The sequence below is a fragment of the Thrips palmi genome, unplaced genomic scaffold (genome assembly GCF_012932325.1).
Source record: "Thrips palmi isolate BJ-2018 unplaced genomic scaffold, TpBJ-2018v1 HiC_scaffold_3, whole genome shotgun sequence".
Classification (NCBI taxonomy): Eukaryota; Metazoa; Arthropoda; class Insecta; order Thysanoptera; family Thripidae; genus Thrips; species Thrips palmi.
The window spans coordinates 7,221,036-7,242,687 of record NW_023144630.1 but is presented as its reverse complement, the minus strand read 5'-3'; the positions used below and the strand labels follow the sequence as shown (position 1 = coordinate 7,242,687).

At 46.7% G+C, this 21,652-nt stretch overlaps 2 protein-coding genes across 2 annotated transcripts; one reads left to right on the top strand and one right to left on the bottom strand.

Annotated features, from left to right (window-relative positions):
* Nucleotides 1-25: 25 nt before the first annotated feature.
* On the top strand, nt 26-3,199 carry LOC117648634 (the record flags this gene model as incomplete). Its single annotated transcript, XM_034391273.1, is given in 4 exon segments — nt 26-118; nt 503-650; nt 1,686-1,981; nt 2,755-3,199. Coding segments are annotated over 4 exon segments (689 nt in total), but the record flags the coding sequence as incomplete, so codon positions are not given.
* A 2,154-nt stretch (nt 3,200-5,353) lies between these two features.
* On the bottom strand, nt 5,354-21,646 carry LOC117648485 (NFX1-type zinc finger-containing protein 1-like). The gene is given in 22 exon segments (XM_034390991.1): nt 5,354-5,960; nt 7,072-7,227; nt 8,123-8,144; nt 8,199-8,421; nt 8,725-8,899; nt 9,018-9,126; nt 9,841-10,052; nt 10,942-11,053; nt 11,908-12,070; nt 13,256-13,493; nt 14,390-14,652; nt 15,028-15,197; nt 15,666-15,778; nt 17,010-17,178; nt 17,799-18,069; nt 18,402-18,576; nt 18,660-18,803; nt 18,974-19,087; nt 19,089-19,246; nt 19,864-19,947; nt 20,790-21,004; nt 21,189-21,646. Coding segments are annotated over 22 exon segments (3,915 nt in total). The 5' UTR covers nt 21,527-21,646; the 3' UTR covers nt 5,354-5,669.
* Between the last annotated feature and the right edge of the window lie 6 nt (nt 21,647-21,652).

The following is a 21,652-nucleotide window of genomic DNA, read 5'->3' as shown; positions in this document are numbered from 1 at the left end:
TGCTGGTAATTGTTTTTTTGTGCAGCGTCGTACCTCCACCAGTGCAGTCGACGAGATCCAAAGCTTCAGGCCTGCTATGTCGAAGCCATCATGCACATCAGGCCGTGGCTGGCGCAAGGTGAGTTTTCACCTCGATGTTTACTGTTACTTGACACGGCATTCGGTCGTTCTTTTACTTTCCCGCGTTGTAGAGTGTTTAGTCGAATCTGCCCTGACACCTTTTTAAAGCCGATTTTGAAACTAATTGTTACCTGCCTTCCCTTCATTGAATGGGAAACTTAAAGAAGCGTTCTACTTATGCTGAAGCTGAACACGCATCTATAATTTTGGCCGAACCAATGGATTGCTCTCCGAACGAGGAATCCAGTGGTGGGGTCACACGTTCGGTTCGAGTCCCTTTTAGCGACTCTGGAGCTCAAAACGCGTCTAGAGTTTTGGCCGCCTCCACCGGTCTTCTGGCCCACTGTACCCTGAGTGTTTTACCAGTGTGTCTCGTTTGCAGGCATCCCCGAGGTGGACGTGCCGTCCACGGAGCCGTTCCGCCTGGCCGAGCTGTCCCTGTCGCTGACCGAGGGACGCGGCGGGTACCGCATCTCCCTCAAGGACATCGACGTCACGGGCGTGAGCAACTTCACCGTGCGCGACCTCACGTAAGCATCCTCTCACTGTTCATGTCTTCGACGACAGTGCGCTGTAAATGTTAATTTCAAATTTTCAGAATTCGAGGGGTCCTATTCAAAAGATCTTATCTGGGCGCTCCTATTCAAAGAATTTTATCTGCAAAGCAAGCGAATTTCACCAAGTTTGATCATTTGAGGCAGCTACAAATCAAAATTTGGGATTGTAGTTTCACAAACTTGAAGATGAAAGATCGAAGAAATTAATAGTGCGTGTAGAAATATGTTCCGCTTACCCTCTTCTCCGTCCCAATTGGCCAAACTTAGTGAAATTCGCGTGCGTTGCAGATAAGATTCTTTGAATAGGAGTGCCCAGATAAGATCTTTTGAATAGGGGCCGTCGGATTGTCTCCACAACGTATTGTTTTATTTGGATGCCTTCAGGGAAGGAGTATTCTGTGCCAACGCTCGTCACCTTTAGCTTTGAATTTATTTCTTTGAGTGCTTTCGCGGTCTAAAGTTCTGTGTTCTTGTTTTCATCGCATGCATTCTAGGTCCAAGCGTGCATTGTAATGCTCGTAATTTTTATCGTGGGGCTTCAAATTACTATTTTCTTCTCATGCTTTCACGGTCAAATACTTATCCTTTCTGGCCATGTTCTCCGTGTACGAGGTGTTGCATGATTTTGAACCTGTCTATTCTTTTCCCCCAAGTTTTGCTCAAATTCGCACAAATTTGTGCAGTTTTACGCCTAACACTCATTCCAGGAACGTGACATCACGTTGTAACGAACGTGACAAAATGTCACGTTCATTTGAGCATTGTCACATTCATTTGTGTGTGAATTGGCTAAAAATCAGCTTATTCACATTCAAACGAACGTGACACAATGCTCAAACGAACGTGACATTTTGTCACGTTCGTTTCAACGTGATGTCACGTTCATGGAATGAGAGTGAACATCATGCAAATTCAATGAGGGCACAAAATCCTGCCAGTTACACGTAACTTCATTCTGCTCAAACACTTAGTGTCTCAGTGTGTGAAATGTTTGCTTGCCTGCTGCAGGGTGGGCGAGGCGGGCGCCTTCTCCCTTGACGTGGACATCCCCCTGCTCTCCCTCGTGGCCGACTACTCCAGCTCGGGCGTGCTCATCATGATCCCCGCCTCCGGCCGTGGCACGCTGCACGGCGAGCTGGGCCGCGTGCGCACGCAGCTCCGGGGCGCGCTGTCGGTGCGCGGGGCGGACCGGGCAGACCGAGCTGGCAGGCAGCACGTGCACGTGGACCGCCTGCTGGTGGACCTCAAGGTGGGCGACGTGAGCATGCGCATCGACCGGGCGCCGGGGGAGAACTTCATCATCGGTGAGTTGACGACGTTTTACCGGTGAAACTCTACTACTACGTCTGCATGACTTTGTCAAGCATTAATTTTCGTTCACGACAAAGCATTTTTCGGTAATTCCTTTATGCATTTAGAGAGGGGGAGTCTGACCAGATGAGCCAGTGTAAACTTTACGTGTCTTTAACCTATTATGCTTGCTTTCTAGCGCAAACTTATTGCTCCTAATTTTTAGTTCTAATTAATTTTGCTTCATTTTTTAGAGAACTTATCATGTTCCTATTTAGTGTAACCTTATCGTGCTTGACCTTTAGCGTAAATTTATTACGTTTAGGGTAACTTATAGCGCTTTATTTTTATCAAATATTTATTACGCTTTGTCTTAAGTATCAATTTAGCCTAGTTTTCAGTGTAAACCAACAAAGCTTGATTCCTAGCTTCAACTCTGATATTGGTGAACAGGTCTATTTCCTTACTCCTTTTGGTGGGCACGCTCTTCATCCTTTTGAAGCGTTGAAACTTACACTTGTCATGCAGTCCTTTGCTCTGAAAGGCAGTTGTCATTTCTTTCTCTATCCCATTCTCCGTCTCTACTTTCTTATTTTCAGTCATTACATTCGACCTTCAGCGTACACTTATTACGTTTGATTTTTAGTGTAACTTATTGCGCTTGATTTTTAGCAAATACTTATTATGCATAATAAGTGTTTGCTAAAAATCAAACGTAATAAGTATACTCTAATTAAATATTCTTGCTTATTTTCAGTTGTTACATTCGTTTTTTTTCCCGTCGCAGCCCAAGCCACCAACATGCTGCTCCGCACCAGTGGGCACCTCGTCCTCGACGCCATGATGCCCGAACTCCGCCTCAAGTTGGCCGACGTGTTTCTCGGCATCGCCAACAACATTTTCGCCAAGGTGTCCGTCGACCAGCTGCTGCGTGATTGATTGATGTGCTGTCAGGAAGTGCATGGTTCTTATTTAATGTATGAACTCTCTTCACAATATATGTACCTCCTGGGCCTTTCTTTTATATTTGGAATCGTGTATGTTTTTAACTTTTTGTGGTATCATTGACGAAGTTGCACTCACATGAAATGGTGGTGTAAGTTATCTATCTAATCAACTACTCTTTGGCCTCGTGAATAGTCTTCGCATAAATGAAGGTTTGATAATGAATTTTGTAATTTTGGGTCATGTTTTCTTGGCTAATAAAGAAGATCCTTTAAGTATATTAATAATTATTTGTTTTATCTTACTAATTAAAAACCTGAGCTCTCGAGGTGACGCACAATGCCCGGACGAAACTTTGCTGCCGCTCCCAAAGAGATGGGCACTTCCGTGGAGATAATATTGGGTGACGAAAATAGGAGTATCTCTTGTTCATCGGGGTTACACGTACGACATGTTATGTAGTACACTGTTTAAAAAAAAGAACTGAAATTTCAGAACGACTCATTTAGCCACTAAGGACCTCAAAAACGCGTCAACGCGTCTAGAATTTTGACCGCCTCCACTGGTCTTCTGGGCCTGACCATTCGAATTTCAGTACGTGGCAGCCTTTTGTAGCAAAGCAAGTCCGCGTCGAACTATCGACAAACCGAGTCGAAGGCGGGTTGACAGTCCGAAGGGCACTCCCTCATTGTTCGGCCACGAATTGCTTCAAGTGTCACGCCACTGTAATTGCCATCGGGAAAGTTTTAATTTTACATCACGACCCTCCGTGATGGAGCGCTATCTCGGCTTGCACTCTGCTCTAGTGACGTCCCGGCAGCCAGCCAGCACTCACGGAATATTATCACCCAAGGAGTCACTTGTCACTTTTGAACATAGAGGATTGTGAACTTGAGTCTCTGTCGTTGAGCAAAACAATCGTGTTACGCCTGGCAAGTCCATTTTGCTTCGTTCTTGGTACCTGCGTGTATCTACTGCTGTCACGTTCGTTAAAATGTGACAATTCGGGCATGTCACATTCAAACGGGGTCATTCATGGGCAAAAATTAACCCGAGCGGGGTTTGAACCCAGGACTTCCGCGCAGCAGGCATTACCTTGGCCATCCCACACTGGTAAAACTAAAGCGTAACTCTATGCTTGAGTCAAGCATAAAGTTACTCTTGAAGACGTTACGCTTGAAATCAAGCATAGACTAGAAATTCTCCCATGCATTTAGATAGGGGGAATCTTGGCGGATGAGCCTGTTACGCTTCATTTCAAGCGTAACCTGATTACGCTTGAAAACAGTGGGTAATACTACGCTTTAGTTTTACCAGTGCAGCCACACTGAGAATGGAAAAGTCATGATCAATATCCAATTTTGTTTGTTTCCTCGCCCAAAATTTTAGTCATGATCATGACTCTTTCATCCTCAGTGCACCGAGACATATCCGCCAAGATGCGCCCAATCGAAGAGTATGGTGGTACCGGATCTGAGAGGAATGTTCAGGGCGCAATGATGGGATGCCACCCAATCGAAACGTCATAGTGCGGAAGCGTGTCCAACCATCGTTCTAAGATTGATCGCGCATAGGTTCAATTCCCGATGTCGCTTTCCTCCCGGACACTTTTTCCTTAGGAATTTATTGTCTCTAGTATTGCACTGCACCGGGAAGGTAGACCACCCCTTTGGCACTTAACAGGAAGACGTGCAAACAAAGAAATCAAAGACCTGTCACGCAGAGGCCGGAATCGGGACCCGTTGGCGAACCCCTGTAGCTCGCCTCCGCCGCAGCGACACTGTGCGAGAGAGAGGTCCGAGAAAGCCGAACGGCGGATACCGATGCTCCGAAGGTTACCGAGTGAGCCGAACGCGTCCGATCGCCAACGGGCCCCGTTGGCCAGATCAGCCAGAGGCACGGCAGACAGACGGACGCCGGCTGGCGAGCCGCGAGTCGCCGGCGCCGAGTCAAGCCAACAGCAAGCAGCCACTGAGTGCGTCCGAAGGAGTCGCCCGAACAGAGAGGTCCGACACACCCGCTGTGTGCGACAGAGACACCTTGTCGCTTGGAACGCAAGCCAGGCACACCCGGCCACCGCCTCGGTGCTGGGAAGCGGCCGCCGGCCGCCGCCGGCCGTCGGGGCTCGTCGCCTCGCTCGGCCTACCCAAAAATCCGTCACCCCTTCACCCCCTCACCTCCAGCGGCCAACGAGCCCCGTTGACATGCACGATCTCGTCGGGGGGGGACGGGTATGGCCGCTAGCTGGGGCGAGCCGAACCGAAGTTCGCCCGCCCCGCCGAGCGGGGCAGGCGCAGCGGCCAACGAGACCCGATTCCGGCCTCTGCTGTCACGCCTGGGAGACAAACCCATGACCTTGGTCAGGGCGGCCGCTCCTTACGCCCTCGGCCGTTGAATCAACTCCTGCTTCGCTAGACAGAAATACTTTATTCAAATGGAATGGACTGCGATCTCTTTATTCAAATGCAAAACACTCACTTTTCCCTATACGTACAAAAATAAATGGAAATTGTAAGGAAGAAGTTTCAGTTTTGTTCAAGAGATTAAAATAACACACAATGTAAAAAATAACACAAAGCCACACGGCCAAGTGAGAGGACATTTCACAATAATAAATCCACCCTTGAGAGACATTGTGAGAGTAAATAGAAAAAAAATGGAACTATGTGCAAAATGCTTACAAAAATAATTCGGCCGAGAAATCCTGAGAGCGTGGCATGGACGTGCCAAAAAACAAGCGTGTTTGAGAGTTCAAATTCAGGTTCCCCGGATGGCAGCATTGATATCCGTGGCCACAGTGTTGTCTCTCCTCAGTTGGTAATGCGACCCGCCGATGCGAGCACCGCATCCTCTCTCGGGACAGGCGGTTTCCATCACCACGCGGCCGCAATCCCCGATGCTGTAGGGGTGGCCATTGGGGCAGAGGTACCAGCGGCCCGCTCCCATCCCCGTGGCCGCCGCGATGGCTCTGAGCTCGACCTGGGTGATAATGACGCTGACCGAAGCAGCCAGTGCCTTCAGCTCCTCGCGGATCCGAAGGTCCTGCTCCTGCAAAGCACCGGGCAACACGGTCAAAGTGGGAAGGAAATGGATAACTGTGATACAGAATTTTCAGACGCAATAAGTAAAAGAGGAGTCTTGGATCCGCGCACCGCGCACTGGCAGTTCGGATTGTTTTCGTAAGAGGCGTCGACGCACGCGCCGAAGTGGGTGTATGCAGGCACAGGCATTTTTAAGCGGGCGTGGTTTCAGCAGGGGGATGACGAAGAGCGATCCCCCTGTGAGATTTCCTCAACGCCGGATACAGTCAAACTCCTCGTTTTGTCCCTCTTCTGGGTCCTTCGTTTTGTCCCAGAGTCATCCCCACCACCGTGCGCGGGTCGCGCCCCGCCGGCGATGCTGCCGTCGCTGGCCGGCCAAGGTAGGGATTACGGCGGCCTAATCCGCATCGGCCGGCCGGGCTCGGTCCTTCGTTTTGTCCAAAGCAACTCCCGGGTGGAGGGACAAAACGAGGAGTTTGACTGTAGTTGGGCAACCAGCATCACATGCCCCTGAAGGTAGTCAAAATATACACAATCGCCGTCCCTGTCGGGAGCTCCTTAAACCGCGCCTGTTTTCAAGTGTGTACTCAGACAGTTGTTCGTGGAGTACTTTTGACGTGTTCAAATTCTTCGTTCACGCCCTCAATGGGTAAGGAATTGATTCATCATTTTTATGTGTAGCATAATCTGACAAGGTGACGAGTGTCCAGGTGTGGTGCAATGTGACAAAACGACGTATGTCTAGGCATAGTCAGACAAAAATGCCGCGTGTCCAGCCCAAAGTCGCCGATGGACATTCGTCTTTTTGTCAAATATGCCTAGACATGCGCGTTTTTTGTTGTTGTTTTTTTTGCCAACCTATATGTGGACATCGCCATTTCTGTCAGATTGTGCGTGGACATACGTCACCTTTTCAGATTGCGCCTGGACATTCGTCATTTTGTCACATAGTATACCTCAAAAAATATCCTACGTATCAAGTTGCAAGGAGACATTCCTCGCATGGCAAAGAATTGAAATGAGCCAAAATGTGGACATTCGTCACTTTGTCAGACTATCACCACTGATTGGGGTTTAGCGATGGTTCCATAGACGTGAGAAGCCAAGGCGTTCCTTACCTCAGAGTAAGGGGAAAGGCCCCTCACGACCCTGGAAATGTCTGAGTGAACTTCTTTATCGGATGCCTGCAACTGCCGAAAGCTAGGGCCACTCTCCAATTGAAGAAGCTCCGCCAGACGCTGCAGGCGCTCCAGAGCCAAGTTGACGTCGGAGGCCTGGTAGAACAGAGCAAACATGACGCTGACTTGTCTTGACGAAGGAAAGGGAACTTAACCACAACAAAGGTAGCAACAACGCAACCAAGAATGACTCGTTCTTTACAGAGAAATATATAGATTCTTGGTTTCAAGTTCACTTGAAAACTAACTATACACAGAAAAAAACTCAAAGAAGAATCGCTTCGTATTAAGGAGCATTTTGTCATAACACGAGGCAATTTTACAATGTCTTTATTTTCATTTTGATGTTACGGACACGCGTCGGGACTTCCCCACAGCACCTCCAATACATTGTTAAATGCTTTCTAAATTTCATGGTATTAACTGAGAAATATTTCTTATGTCACTTCGAGTGGCAGGCAATATTTCCATATATTAACTGCAATGTCAATGTTTTAAAATATTGAAATTCCGATATAACTGACACTTACAGTATCAATATTGAGTATTGGCACATTAAGATCCAATATTGAACATTGAAAATTGCTAGGCGATATCATTGAGAGAGAGAAACGGTGACCGTTAAGTACTTGGTCCAGTCGCAAAGAACACTTTGCAGAAATGCTTATTTTTGTGTTAAAAATGAAGCTTAATGAGCCTTATGCAGATTCTGACTGTTAATACCGGTGACGTTTTTTAATGTATTGGAAAACAATATTTACCTCAATATTATCTACAATTCAATACTTAATAATAATATTGGTTGTCTATTGGACAATTTGAAATATTGGATATTGACATTGAAATGAAAATACCGCCCAACCCTATCTATTTCTAGAAAAACAAAGAGCGTTTCACGTTGCTCCTCTCCTAACAAAACACTCGTTCATTCTAGACCCTCACTAAGGCAAATGCAGGTACGGTGTAAAGAACGTGTATAAACGGAGGTTACCTCTTGCTCGCTGAGTCGAACCCTGGGTCGCGCTGCCTCAGGTTGCTGCACAGCAGCTCCACCGCTTGCTCGATCTCAGTCTTCCCGTTGGAGCTGATGCTCTTGTCCGTTGACCACCTTGTCCACAATCTGCCACAGGCTCCTGAGGATTTGCACCTTCTGCTCCAGGTTCTTGGCCTCGCTCGTGCTCAGTGGTGGCACCCTCCTGGTGCCGGACTCCTTGCTAAGGGGCATCTTCTTCTCGACGCCTTCCAGGAAGCGGACAACGTCGAGTTCGAGTACACGAGCTGATGGGAATTCTGAAACAAGGATGACAAGATGTTGGAACACAGCGCTGCAATCTAACCCAGCCGAAGGGGTATGCACTATCAAAACCTGCGACTATTTCGCCTACGCTCTATCACGCCTCAAAATCATCAGGATTTGGCTAAAACGGCCCAAAACAACAAAAAATGGTAAAAATTCGGCAACTACTAAGCGCCATTGCGCGTGCTCTAACGGACAGAATTACCCGGCTATTACGCGAGTGCATAGTACCTCCAAAAAGTCAGATTCTTCGCAAGCTTACAAACATATCGGTTCACAAGATTTTGAGAGTGTACCTGCAGGAAAATTAGATATGCCCTTGAGAAGCTCCCGAATGTTGTCGAGATCTTCTCCTATCTTCTCTCTATCGTAGAACCGTTCTTTGACGGCTGCAATGTCCTTAGCGATCTTCTTCATGGCATTGCTGTATCGCTGGCAGCTCGTCGTAGGCGTGCTGCATCTGGGACAAACCTGTAACAAGTAGAGATGAGGGAAAATAAAAAGATGGCACTGAAGTCACAAATGGCAGACACGAAGCTGCACTTCTACCAAAGCTCGTCAAGTCGCCAAAAACAAAAATAAGACTCACTTTCGGTTTGATTTCCAACGGCTTGTCATCCTCCGAGCTGGAGACGGACATCCAATTGTCCAGACCACTTGACTCCAGTATGTGACGGCAGTCGGGCAGCTTGACATACCTGACAGGACAATGTAGGAAATTATATTACAATTAAAAATCCAGACTGAATCCTTATTTGCTCATCTCTTTCATCATATTAGTAACAAATTTACGCCAGATTTTGTATCTACAAGCGTAGACTCTCAAAACATTGCGAAGAATGTGTTCGCATTACAAACCATTTGGTTCGCAGCTTGCGAACTGTTTGCCTTTACTGTATTACGAACTGGTAGTTCGCAATTGCAAACAATGTGTTTTCAAGGGTTAGCAATACAAACAGGTTGTTCGCAAATTGCGAAGCACTTGTTCGCAAGTTGCGAACTACCGATTTGCAATACGGATGCGTTCTTCGCATTGCGGTCAACACATCGGTTCGCAAAGTTTTAAGAGCGTGTACGTAAGTTAAGTAACACTGAGCTCGCTGCCTTAAATTGCTATTGCTATCTGTCGGCTAACTGGCTGCACAAGAGTCATCATGTTCGAAAAGCAAGCGCGGATCCAGGGGGGGGGGGGGAAGGACAATTGCCACCCCCCCCCCTTGACCCCTTGGTAGCCGCCTGAAAGGTAGGCAAAAAGCACCAATTTGCCCCTGTAAGTAGGCAAAAAGTGCTACTTTGCCCCCCCCCCCCGCTTGGGCCGACTCTGGATCCGCCACTGTCGAAAAGTCAGAAGAAAATAATGACACGGTTGAACTGAACAGCAACAGACGTCTCCACAAGGTTAAGTTCCGTACCTTGCGTCCTCCTCGTCCTCCGTGCCGAAGAAGATGGTGGTGACCTCCTCCAAGTTGCATTCCTTGCAGACGCAGGGGTCGCCGCACAGCCCGATGCAGTCGTGGCCGCAACCCTCCACCTTCGCCCGGCAGGCTTCCTTGCACTCGAAGGTGCACTTGTCGCCGCACCGCCTGGGGCACTGGCCGTGCTCGCAGCGACGACTGCACGGCTCCTGGAGGTCCAGAGGACAACACTCGTTAGACCTCTCCCTAGTGACACACTCTGTCTCAAGAAGAAATTCCCCTTGTTAGGAAAGAACTGTCGCAAGCAAACGTGGTGTTGCTAAGTATTGTACGCTCTCAGCACCTTGCGAAGAATGTTTTCGCATAACAAACCATTTTGGTTGGTAGCTTGCGAAGAGTTTGGCTTGATTGTATTACATTAATTAAATTAAATTTCACCGTATATAAGACAAGTGCAGTTCACTTCCGGATATAGTTGCCGGAAAATGCGTACACGTTACTCAACGATGATCTTGAATCGTAAGTGTGCACACACAAAATCTATGTGTGTACTCAGTACACACTTCTAGGTGCGTGCTTACAAGCATGCACTTCGAGGTGTGTACTTGCCTAAGCACGCACCTAAAAGTGTGTACTTGAATGAGTACCCACTTTTAAGTGTGTACTCAGTGAGTACACAAATAGAAGTGCATGCGTTTTCCCAGGTCCGTGAAGCTGGCCGGCCACCAACGGCCCAACCAAACGAGACCATGCCTAAACTTCAGTTTTACATTAGTTTAGAAAAGTTTCAGTTAGTTTTGGTCGAGCATCAAACGGTTCACCTACAACCAACATACCTTAAAAATGGCAGGAAACCTAGCCCAACCCGAGTAAGAAATGGTTACCAAGCTTCACGGACCTCGTTCGTTTTCCCTATGCCGCGCATGCACCTCGCAAGTGTGTACTCACTGAGTACACACTTTAAGGTGCGTGCGTAGGCAAGTACACACCTCTAAGTGCATGCTTGTAAGCACGCACCTAGAAAGGTGTACTGAGTGCACACATAGATTTTGTGTGCATGAGCAGCGCAAGAATCGTCAAATCGTGAATCGAACTTACCTTGCACTCGGCGCACGGAACACCACAACGGTGGTTGCAAGACGAGTGCACGCATCGTTGCTCACAGGGCAAAGTGCAGGGTGGGCAGACCTTGGGGCAAGCCTCCTTGCACCTAGCAAACGGAAAAGCAGAACTGATTAAGGGCCAAATTGTGAGTTGTGGGCGAAGAAGGCGTTATCACCCTTTGCCTTCCTTGAAGATGGAGCAAACGACAACAACGGCGTTTGGTGGCAGCCCCTACTGAGACAGTCGCAAAACTATGCATAGTTTTATGATTAGTAATCTGAAGAAACAAAATACCAAGTTTTCGCCTTCAATAAGCAGAATATAAGTGCGGAGCTCACACTCTAAACTCCTTACGGAGCATATATCCATAATACAGAGAGTTTTGTGGTAACACAATTACGGACGGATTTTACTTGTAATGTGGGTGATTTTGCACGTCATACAAAAAGGTTTTCGTGTCCCTACCAAACAAAACAAAATCATCCGTAAGGTACAGAAGAAGAAATCTTTGTATTACAGGTCGAACCATAAATTTGTCTGCACGAAATTGTCTCGATTACTGATCCGTGGTATCCGTAAGAAGTTTACTGTGTAACATTTCGTACCCCAAAACCCACTGTGCAAACTTAAGGGCTTAAAAACACTCTTAGAGCATGTTAAGCACTCTTATTTGCAGCATACTTGCTAAGTACACGCGTTAATCCAGTGTGCCTCGCATATACACCCGAAATAAGAGGGTACCTGCGACACTGCTAAAACAAAGGCATAAAATTTACGCCCTATAGGGCATAAACATTCTTTCACGCCCTTCAAAGGCTTCAAGCATGTCGTAAATCGAGAGTGTGCTTGCTTGGAAGCATGCTCAATAAGAGTGTACACACACCTCAGTTAGCAGAGCATCAATGGATAATTTTGCAATGAAAAGAACATTATTGCAAACAACAGTTCCAGTGTACTCACACGTGCCCGCAGAGCAGCTGCCTGTCGCACTTGGACTTGCAGGGCTGGTGCAGGCGTCCCTGCAGGCACTCCCCGCACGAACCGCCGCACTGGTGGTCGCAGGGCTTGAGCAAGGCACGGCAGGGCTGCCTGCAAAGCGCCAGCAGGTCGCTGCTGTTGGGGGCTGCAAAGGGTAGACACGCAAATCAGCAGAGGAACTGACAAGCCCAACATAACCGTCCAGCCTATCGCATATGTTCCATTCACTGTCAAAAACTTTAATTACATTTTCATTACATGGTACACTGGTAGAACTCAAGCGTACTTTTACGCCTTTCTTCAAGCGTAGTAGAAGTACGCTCGGCTTCAAGCGTAGTTCTCCATTTCGCCCCTCTCCCGGCTATCTAAATGCATGGGAGGATTTCTTCTCTACGCTTGACGTCAAGCGTAAAGTCTTCAAGCGTAGTTGTATGCTTGAATGAAGCATACAGCTACGCTCCGGTTTTACCAGTGTAGTGAAGCTATAATCGTTACAATATAATTAAAGTTTTCATTACACATAGGTTATTAAAATTTTATCACAGTGTAATAAACAAATGTAATGAAGATTTTTTAAGATAAAAATGTAATGAAAATGATCAAAGTTGACGCAAATTACGCAACTTTTCGTTTCGATTTGATGTAGGTTAGAGTGGATTCACAAGGGCTCTAACAGCAGAGACGAGGTAAAAATTGAGTGACCCAAGACGACTCAGGTCTGAGGCAGTTGAGTTGCCTGAGTGATGGAGATCAGGTGTAGACCCTACGAAACGGCAGCCCGTTGACGCCTTCGAGCAACATCAGAAAAAACTTATTTGGTCTTGGTGGGACTGCAATTACTGCCCAAGTATAAAATAGAGCTCTGACACCTTTATGTGTCTTGTAGTTTTAGGTATGTTTTAAAGTATGTCTTGTAGTTTTAGGTATGTTTTTAAGTATGACTTATAGTTTTAGGTATGTTTTTAAGTATGTCCTGTAGTTTCAGGTATGTTTAAAGTATGTCTTGTAGTTTAGAGGTATGTTTTAACGTACGTCTTGTAGTTTAGAGGTATGTTTTAAACTGTGTCTTGTAGTTTAAGGTATGTTTTAAAGTATTCCTTGTAGTTTAAGGTATGTTTTAAAGTGTGTCTTGTAGTTTGAGGTATGTTTTAAAGTACGTCTTGTAGTTTGAGGTATGTTTTAAAGTATGTCTTGTAGTTTGAGGTTTGTTTTAAAGTATGTCTTGTAGTTTTAGGTATGTTTTAAAGTAAAGGTATCACCTGCTCAAAATATACAGATGTGGTTGTCAGCACACTAAAGAGAAGTGCGGATGCAAGGGTCCATTCCATACCGTAGTCATTTTGGAGCGAACACGGCACGTTGATGGTGTGTCCACAGGCCGGGGAGCCCGGGTAAGGCACCAGCTGGCGGCAACGGCCGCCGAGGCAGTCCTGCCCACACTGTAGTCCACAGCGGTGTCCGCACGGCAGCAGGCGTTCGCAGGGAGCCTTGCAGTTCCGGAACAGGGCGGGGGACTCGCCGCAACTCATCGCCTGCGCGTGGCCGCACGCGGGCACCGTCTTGGACACCTGCGGACAAGAAAAAAATATTACGTGAAGATAATGGCAGGGACTCAGAGAAGGTCCTCGCAATGGATATCAGGCCCATAGAACCGCGGATACAATTGAAGTGAGCCCGCTTCCGTGTTGCCAGAAAAGCATGGATCCTTAACTTTTCTAAACATTTAACTAGCGCTGCTTATATTGCGTAACATAAGACAATGTTCGCTAAAGGTTAAGGATACTGACTTCCGCAATTGCTTCCAAAGTATCTCCACACAAATCAGTGTTTTTTTATTTCGAAAAAGGGTCGTAAGTCCACAAATTGGCAAAATCCACTTTTTCATAAAAGCATTTGTAATGCAATAACAAGCATATTGCTTTTTTGAAACATTAAAATATTTGAATTAGTTTAGGAGATACAGAAGGTGTCCAAAGGGCGAAAGTCCATACCACTTTGGTTGACAAAGAGGCTTAAGGCCATCCCTTTTCTGACAAAGAGGCGTAAGTCCATGTGATTTTTTGACAAAGAGGCGTAAGTTCATAGAGCATCCTGACAAACAGGCGTAAGTCCATAGACCATCCCGATAACCCAGTAATAATTAACCGGGCTATCAACTAACATTTCTGGACCTAACTTATGTTCATGTCCCTGAAACTTTCCAGTTCAAACAAACCCACTCAAAAAAGTCTACAAAGCTTTTAATTCGTAACTACGAAGAAATTAAGGCATTGTAGAAGAATTGCTTCGTATTATGAAGAAATGCCCGTCTTCCGAAGAATTTTGCTTCGTAATACGAAGCCATTCTTCCTAGACTTTATAATGCCTCCGCCTTTGTTTTCTTCGTTACGAAGCGATGCTTCGTAGACGTTTTACTGTGCTCCCTGGAGCCCTTCGCCCGAAACTGTTGTGTCATTGAGCTCACCTGCACGGTGCACGGCTCGCACGGCTCGAAGCACTTCTTGCTGCACTCGTGTCCGCAGGGCAGGGTCCTGTCGCATTTGAGCCTGCACTGGAACTCGGACGCGTCCGCGTTGCACTTCATCTTGTGTTTGTGGCCGCAGGGAAGGGTCTTCTTCACCGGCACGGTGCATTCCTCGCACGTCTGGTGGCACACCAGGCTGCACTGGTGTCCGGGGTCGGCGAGGCAGCCGTGCCTCTTCTGCCCACAGGCTCCCTGCACTTCACCTGGAAGGGAACGGGGATTCACAGCACGGGGGCCGAACGAGCAGACTTTTCCTTGAGAAGGGAAGCTACACTACAAGAAAATGTGTGAACGGTACAACAAAAGTGCAACGAAAGCTGTACAAAAAATAAGTGCAACGGGGATTGTAGGTACAGCGAGAATTGAACATAGAGGCCTGACTGCACAGAACTCGTCATGCCGGTTCCATTGTACTTTGCACAATTGTTGTACTTTGAAAGTAAGATAAAGTTCTGACAAAAATTTTGCCAGAAGTTTTTGTTTTTGTGGATTTCTCTTGCAGTGTACGCTCGCAATAGCCTATTCTTCGCGCGGTTAACGCGAAGCAGTTCATGTTGTGTTCAACCGCCTTCAGGTACCTGCTCGTGGTTGGGGTCCTTGAGCACGTGGCAGTCGGACCGACACGTGTGGCCGCACTGCATACGAAGGGTGCAGGGGGTCTTGCAGGGCAGCAGGTCCAGACGGGCCAGTTGGTGGCATTTGGCCTCCCTCTCGTGACCGCAGGCGGGCAGGGTGCAGTTCACGCAACCTGGAACGGCACACGCCACGTTAAGGGGGCAGTAGCACTTTGTGCACGCTTTTTCAATTTTTTTCGAATTTTCTGTTTGCACCTGAATTAAAAAGACTTCCATGAAGGCTAGAGACAAACGGCAGTAACAATGTAAAAGATCAAACTTTTTGCAACACAGCATACTTAAGAGGGGCGTTTGCAAGGGCCGCGCCTGATACTACACTTTTAATCCAGGAGCGTACAAAATTGTACAAATTTGTACGGAAAGTTCGTGTGCGCAAAAAACTGTGATGTCTCGTACAAAATTTGTACAAAAACATTTAGTGCGTACGTTGAAAGGAGCGTGACAACACTGTTAGAAATTATAGCTCCGCAATTTTATGGAGAAAAACTCTATAATCACGTTCATGGAGACTCCGTTCAGTTTCCAACTTTTTTTCGGAGAGATTTTCTCTGGGCTTAAGCAAATTTGCTTCGGAGCATTACTTGGGTCCTGATGGGAGGTAAAATGCAAGTCTTTTCTCAAATATGTTAAAGAGGACTTCGCCGAAGCATTCTTTAGCCTTAGAGCTTATTTGACTTACATCCCATAGGTCTCGCTTAATAATATAAAAACTGAGGTAAACAAGGAGGCAGTCACCTTTCCCTCATACTTTGCCTGGTTGCAAACCGTTTTTGTTTTTTTTTTCGTGTTTTCCTTAAAGTAAAGCATGTATTTTTGTTCCAAATTCCGAAAATTTTCGGAGAAAGACCAGGGTTTGCTTTTGTGGAGAGCGCCATGCAGAAGTTTCGGAAAAACTCCATGATTTTTCCATTTTTACTCGGAAATTTCTCACAGTGAAAGTGTTCTCTCAGCATTGTGTGACGCTGTTTGTATGTGAATAAGCTAACTTATGGCTAATATCCAAACGAGCATCACACGATTAGTTAGAGAAACTTAAAACCTCACGAAGTATTTTGAGCAAAAGGTACAAACTATTTCATTTGTTATACGAAGAAATTGTTCGTAAATTACGAAGTATTTTCTTTGTAAGCTTAAGTATGCTCGAAAACAGCTTGTTATGATGATAAGCTTCTTTTCTTTGTAAGGTCAAAAGTAGTTTGTAAGGTTTTCAGAGTGTCAAAGTACGCGGTAAGACTAGGTCGACCTGATAGTCCTGGATCTTCCGACCGTCCTGGTTTCTCCTATGCTAAATGCATAGGAAAACCAGGACGGTCCTGGGAGATCCAGGACCGAGTCTTACCGTGTGTGCACAGTACGAAGTGCGCGAAGAAAACGAAGGAATTGTAAAATCTACCAAGAATTGCTTTGTATCAAGCAGAAATCCTTCGTAATACGAGGCATGTTTTCATAATACTAAGCAATTCTACTCCCTTCATTCTCTTCGTAGTAATGAAGCAGATGTCTTGTGGACTTTTAAAGAGAGTGGGCGTTTCGGACTACACTCTAAATATGGGGTGCCCAGAAACTGGGCGCCTTTGTCGCCTGCCCCACTTTTTAGGGTGCCAAATGTCGCCCAGTTTCTGGGCACCTTTGTCGCCCAGTCTCGGGGTGGACTAATCATGCAGTAACCGGCCCTCTCCCATGGTAGAGCATGCACAGATGTCTAGTTCCTGGGCGACTAAGGTGCCCAGAGTCTGGGCACCTTTGGCACCTTAGTCGCTGCTGAGCCATGGGTGAAGGCAGGTTCCCTAATGGTTTGCCCACCCCGAGACTAGGCGACAAAGGTGCCCAGAAACTGGGCGACATTTGGCACCCTAAAAAGTGGAGCAGGCGACAAAGGCGCCCAGTTTCTGGACACCCTACATTTAGAGTGTAGGTCACTGCACCTTGCACTTGTAGTCGGCGGGGTCCACGTGGCAGGCCATGGTGGCGGAGTGGCCGCAGGCAAGCACTTCTCTCTTTTCCACCAGGCACGGTGGGCATGGGTACGTGTAGCACCGCTTCGGGCAGGGGTGTTGCTGAGGACAGGCCGGCCGCACGCACCTCTCCATGCACCTAGGGGCCCAACGACAAACTGTTTTAGGCTTCTCAAACAAAAGAACACTGCAAACCTAACGTCTACTAAGTAAACACTTACAAATGGACGCTTGCAAGAACACACTTACAAACGCATGGTTGGCCAAGTACACACTTACAAATGCATGCTTGCAAGTACACATTGCTTGCCGCCGTATAACTCCATGCGTCAAGCATGGCAAGCAGTGTGTACTTGCAAGCATGCATTTTTTCATGCGAAACTTATGCAATTCCATTCCATTTTGTGTCCACCACGTGATACAAATTGTCCGATCCCTATTGAAATTTGAAATTTCACACTTTGTATCACCTGGATAACACCCATGACAAAGTGTACACGTTTCCATTAACCTTGTAGGGTTATTTGGGGTAATTATGGGACACGGGGTAAACATGGGACAGCTGATTCTTAGTCAAGAATAGAGATATTAGAATATATTAGAAGCAAATGTTATTTTCTCAATAAAAACATCACATTTGGTACGTCATGCGTTCAAAAATGTCAAATCTTGACTAAGAATCAGCTGTCCCATTTTTACCCCGTGTCTCACAATTACCCCAACTGACCCTACCGGCTACGCCTACGCTGTTTGCCCCACCTGGCGTTCCTGTGCTCCATGTCCTGGATGTGGCAGACCTGCTTGCAGTCGTGGCCGCACGGCATGAGGGTCTTGCAGAGCTGTAGGCAGCCTCCCTGCGGGCACTTGGCGAAGTCCTCGGCCGTGGCGACGAGGGTCAACTCGCCGTGGCGGTCGCAGTGTAGCGGCAGCGCCGGCCCGATGCCGCCCTGTTGGCGCAGCTCCGCCTCCACCTTGCGCCACACCGTGTCGGCCTTCGTCATGTTCGCCATGTTGCCGATGATGTAGAGCCCTGCAAGCACAGTGGGTCAGAAGACCGGTGGAGGCGGCCAAAACTCTAGACGCGTTTCGGGCTCTGGAGCCGCCAAGTGGGACACGAAACGAACGTGTGGCCCCACCATTGGATTGCTCTCCGAACGAGGAATCCATTGGTGGGGTCACACGAGTCCCATTCAGCGACTCTGAAGCTTAAAACGCGTGTAGAATTTTTGGGAAAACAGAAAGGAGGAGGGGGAGGCTAAAATGAAAATTTTAATCTATCTCATAGAACGAGATTTGCAACTACAAATTGTTTCATGGCCCTTAAGGGTGGGCCTTATTTCGAAAACAGCCTAGATGCCTCACCGTGCCTTGCTCGAGACAGAGCCACGCACACTCGGTTCTCTGTCTTGAGGAAGCCGACGTTGTCGTCCTCGTTGCTGCGCACCAAAGACAGCAGGATGATGTCGGCCTCCTCGCCTTGGAAGTTGTCCACGACGGTCATTCTCACATTCTGAAGGTGAGGTGAGTGAGCTTTCAGCTGGAAAACAATTGGTAAGCAGAAGATCAGCATTTGTACGCACTGCCCGGACTCCTGAGACCCGCAACAAAGCTACTTTATACCTTGGAAAAGAAGTACTGCTGTCCTTTGTACGTGCTCAGAACCGTAATCCGAGAGGGATCATAGCCTTGCAGCAGCAGGTACTTCACTAGGGACGAAAGGAATTCAGCCTCATGGCTGTTCTGGAAGCTCTGGGCATCCTCGACCTGAATAAATAATGAAGAACAATAATGGGAACAAAATTGTATCACCGTCGGATGTGCATAAAATTGCATCACTCGTGGAACAAAAAAAAATGTCCCAAGACATTTAGTGTGTGCTCAACGGCTAGTGATATTAATCTGGCTGCAAAGACGGCAAATAAACAAGTACGTACCACTTCTTCTGGGTGTTTGTGATCCACAAAGAAAACATTCTTTGCGACGCCAAGAACGGCTGGAAAATCTTCGACGGAGGGATGGTTCTTTAGGTCAGGGTATATGGCAGGGGAATATGAGTCTGGCCACTTCGGGTCTCATGCGGTGCTGCGTGGATAAGGTGACGTAGTTCACGCCGTTGTTGATGAGGCGCTCGAACATGGACACGTTCAGGTTGTACTTTACCCCAAGCTCGTGCACCGACGGGCTAGGACGAAGTTGTTGGTGGTCACCTAGTGGAAGATACACGTTTTAACATGTAGGACTTTCCTGCTGATCAGGTGTGACGTCAATTTCGTTAAAACAAATATCGTTTCACATTAGTGTATTTTATAATAAGAAGCCTAGGAGGAAACTCGATTCACACTCCAATATGCAGTGCAAATCGTTTCTGGAGAGTTATAAAAGAGCATTTCAGCCGACACCATTATCAAGCCGAAAATTCGGTTTGAGAAAGAGGAAGGTTTGCAGAAACAGCGAATTCGATCGATTCCTCAGGCGATCGGTTCCCAAAAACTACGGCCAGGACCGTTGAATGCAAGCGGCAAAGAACTTGGGAAAATTTTGAACACACAGTTATTTTAAATTACGTTATTTCAACCTCATTTCAACGTTATTTCAAGGCACTTCAACGCTTAAACGTTATTCCGCATTATTTCACATTATTTCGAACCGATTAGCTGATGCAGCGATAAATTTGGCTCTGCAGACAATTTTCTGTTCTCGTTCTCACAACGATATGTTCCAAGGGCGACAATCAATAAATCAACAAGGAATAATTTTCCGCGTTGCAAACTAGGTCAGCTTTTCCTGCGAATAACAACTCTCCATGAACGAAAATAGGTCTTACCGATCATAATGAGGTGCTCCACTTCACCTGCCAAGGAAACCAGAATGTGGCTCTCGAATACTTCAGCAGCTTCCTCAACGATGACTGCAAGAGAATTATTAATGTAAATCAACCCCGACAGCTTGAAGCCCAGAGGAAGCATGCTTAAATAGAGTACACTATAGAGTACTCTGCAAACTGAAGTGTGAACTCAGTATGCGTCTTATGCATACTTGGAGGTACACATCCACAGATACATACTTGGCTAAGTACACATCTACAAATGCATACTGCATACTCAGCTGAGAACACACCTACAGATGCATACCTAACTCATCCAAGTATGCATCTGCAGATGTGTACTCAGCCGAGTATGCATCAGTGGATGTGTACTCAGCCAAGTATGCATCTGTAGGTGTGTACTGTACTTGCAAATATGCATCTGTAGACGCACACTGAGTACACACTTCAGTTTGTAGATTACGAACTTCCGATATTTTAGAGACAGAATTTCAGTTTACGAAGACTCGCCCAATTTGGCCATGCGCGATTTCGTTTACATTGAACCGAATTTTGCTCCAATTATATGCACGTAGAATTATTTACATGTACACAGCAAACCAAACTGTCTACGAAGTACACACTTCCAAATGCATGCTTGCAAGTACACACTTACAAACGCATGCTTGGCCAAGTACACACGTACAAATGCATGCTTGAAAGTACACACAGGCAAACGCATGCTTGACGCATGGAGTTATACGGCGTCAAGCATGCGTTTGTAAGTGTGTACTTGCAAGCATGCATTTGTACGTGTGTACTTGGCCAAGCATGCGTTTGTAAGTGTGTACTTGCAAGCATGCATTTGTAAGTGTGTACTTAGTAGACAGTTAGGTTTGTAGTGTACAAATACGTATGTACTTCAATCCAGGCATGAATGCACTCACCAATTCTTGGCTTAAGCTCCTTGAGAATCTGTTGTCGGGAGGCAGCGAATGATGTAGTCATGCCAATGATGGCGTAGTCAGCCATGATGTGCTGGTCCTCGACCATCCTCCAGCTCGCGAGCTCGTTCGATAGTGTACGAAGTGTTGAGTCTATTTCACCCAGGAGCGGCTCGAAGTAGACGTTCAGGGAAGTGAGCAGAGTATCTCTCCAATACCTTGACACCAAAACCAGAATTAGAAACTGCCAACGAAAGTAAACTTGAAATATTCCCGTTTAAAAATGAAAACACCCCAAATCGTTCTGAAGTCGGAAGGACCAAAATTTTTCTCCGTCGGCAGTGCTTAAAAGTTCATCTCCCATGGGACATAGAAACACATAGCATTTTGTGAAAAGCTTACCTGTACAACTGGAAGCGCTCGTTGTTGTTCAAGAGCCAGATTTCAGCTGCAAGGGGTACTCGAGGTAAAGGAGGGTACTCAGTGGCAGAAAGTGCACGTTTCAAATCTTCCAAAAGGTTTTTCAGGTACGGACGTGGGGGAGTCTCCGATGCCTGTAGTTCACGAAGTACTTCCTCGAATTCGCGAAATGAGAATGACAATGTAACCTTCCGCATATCTTCAGTCGAGTATTTCAAATGACTAAATCCAGAGGCTCCAGGATGCACAATTTCCTCAGAAAAGTCTCTTTCGACGAGTTCTGGAACTTGTCCATTCCTGCGGCAGCCACAAAGCCACATCAGAATGTCCGTGTTCGTCAAAGCCAGGTACTCGTCAGTAACAATACCAAAGGAAAGCAATGTCTCCAGGCTGACTACTCCAGCTGCGTTCTCTTTCAGTTGTGATGAGCAGCTTCGAATTCGGTC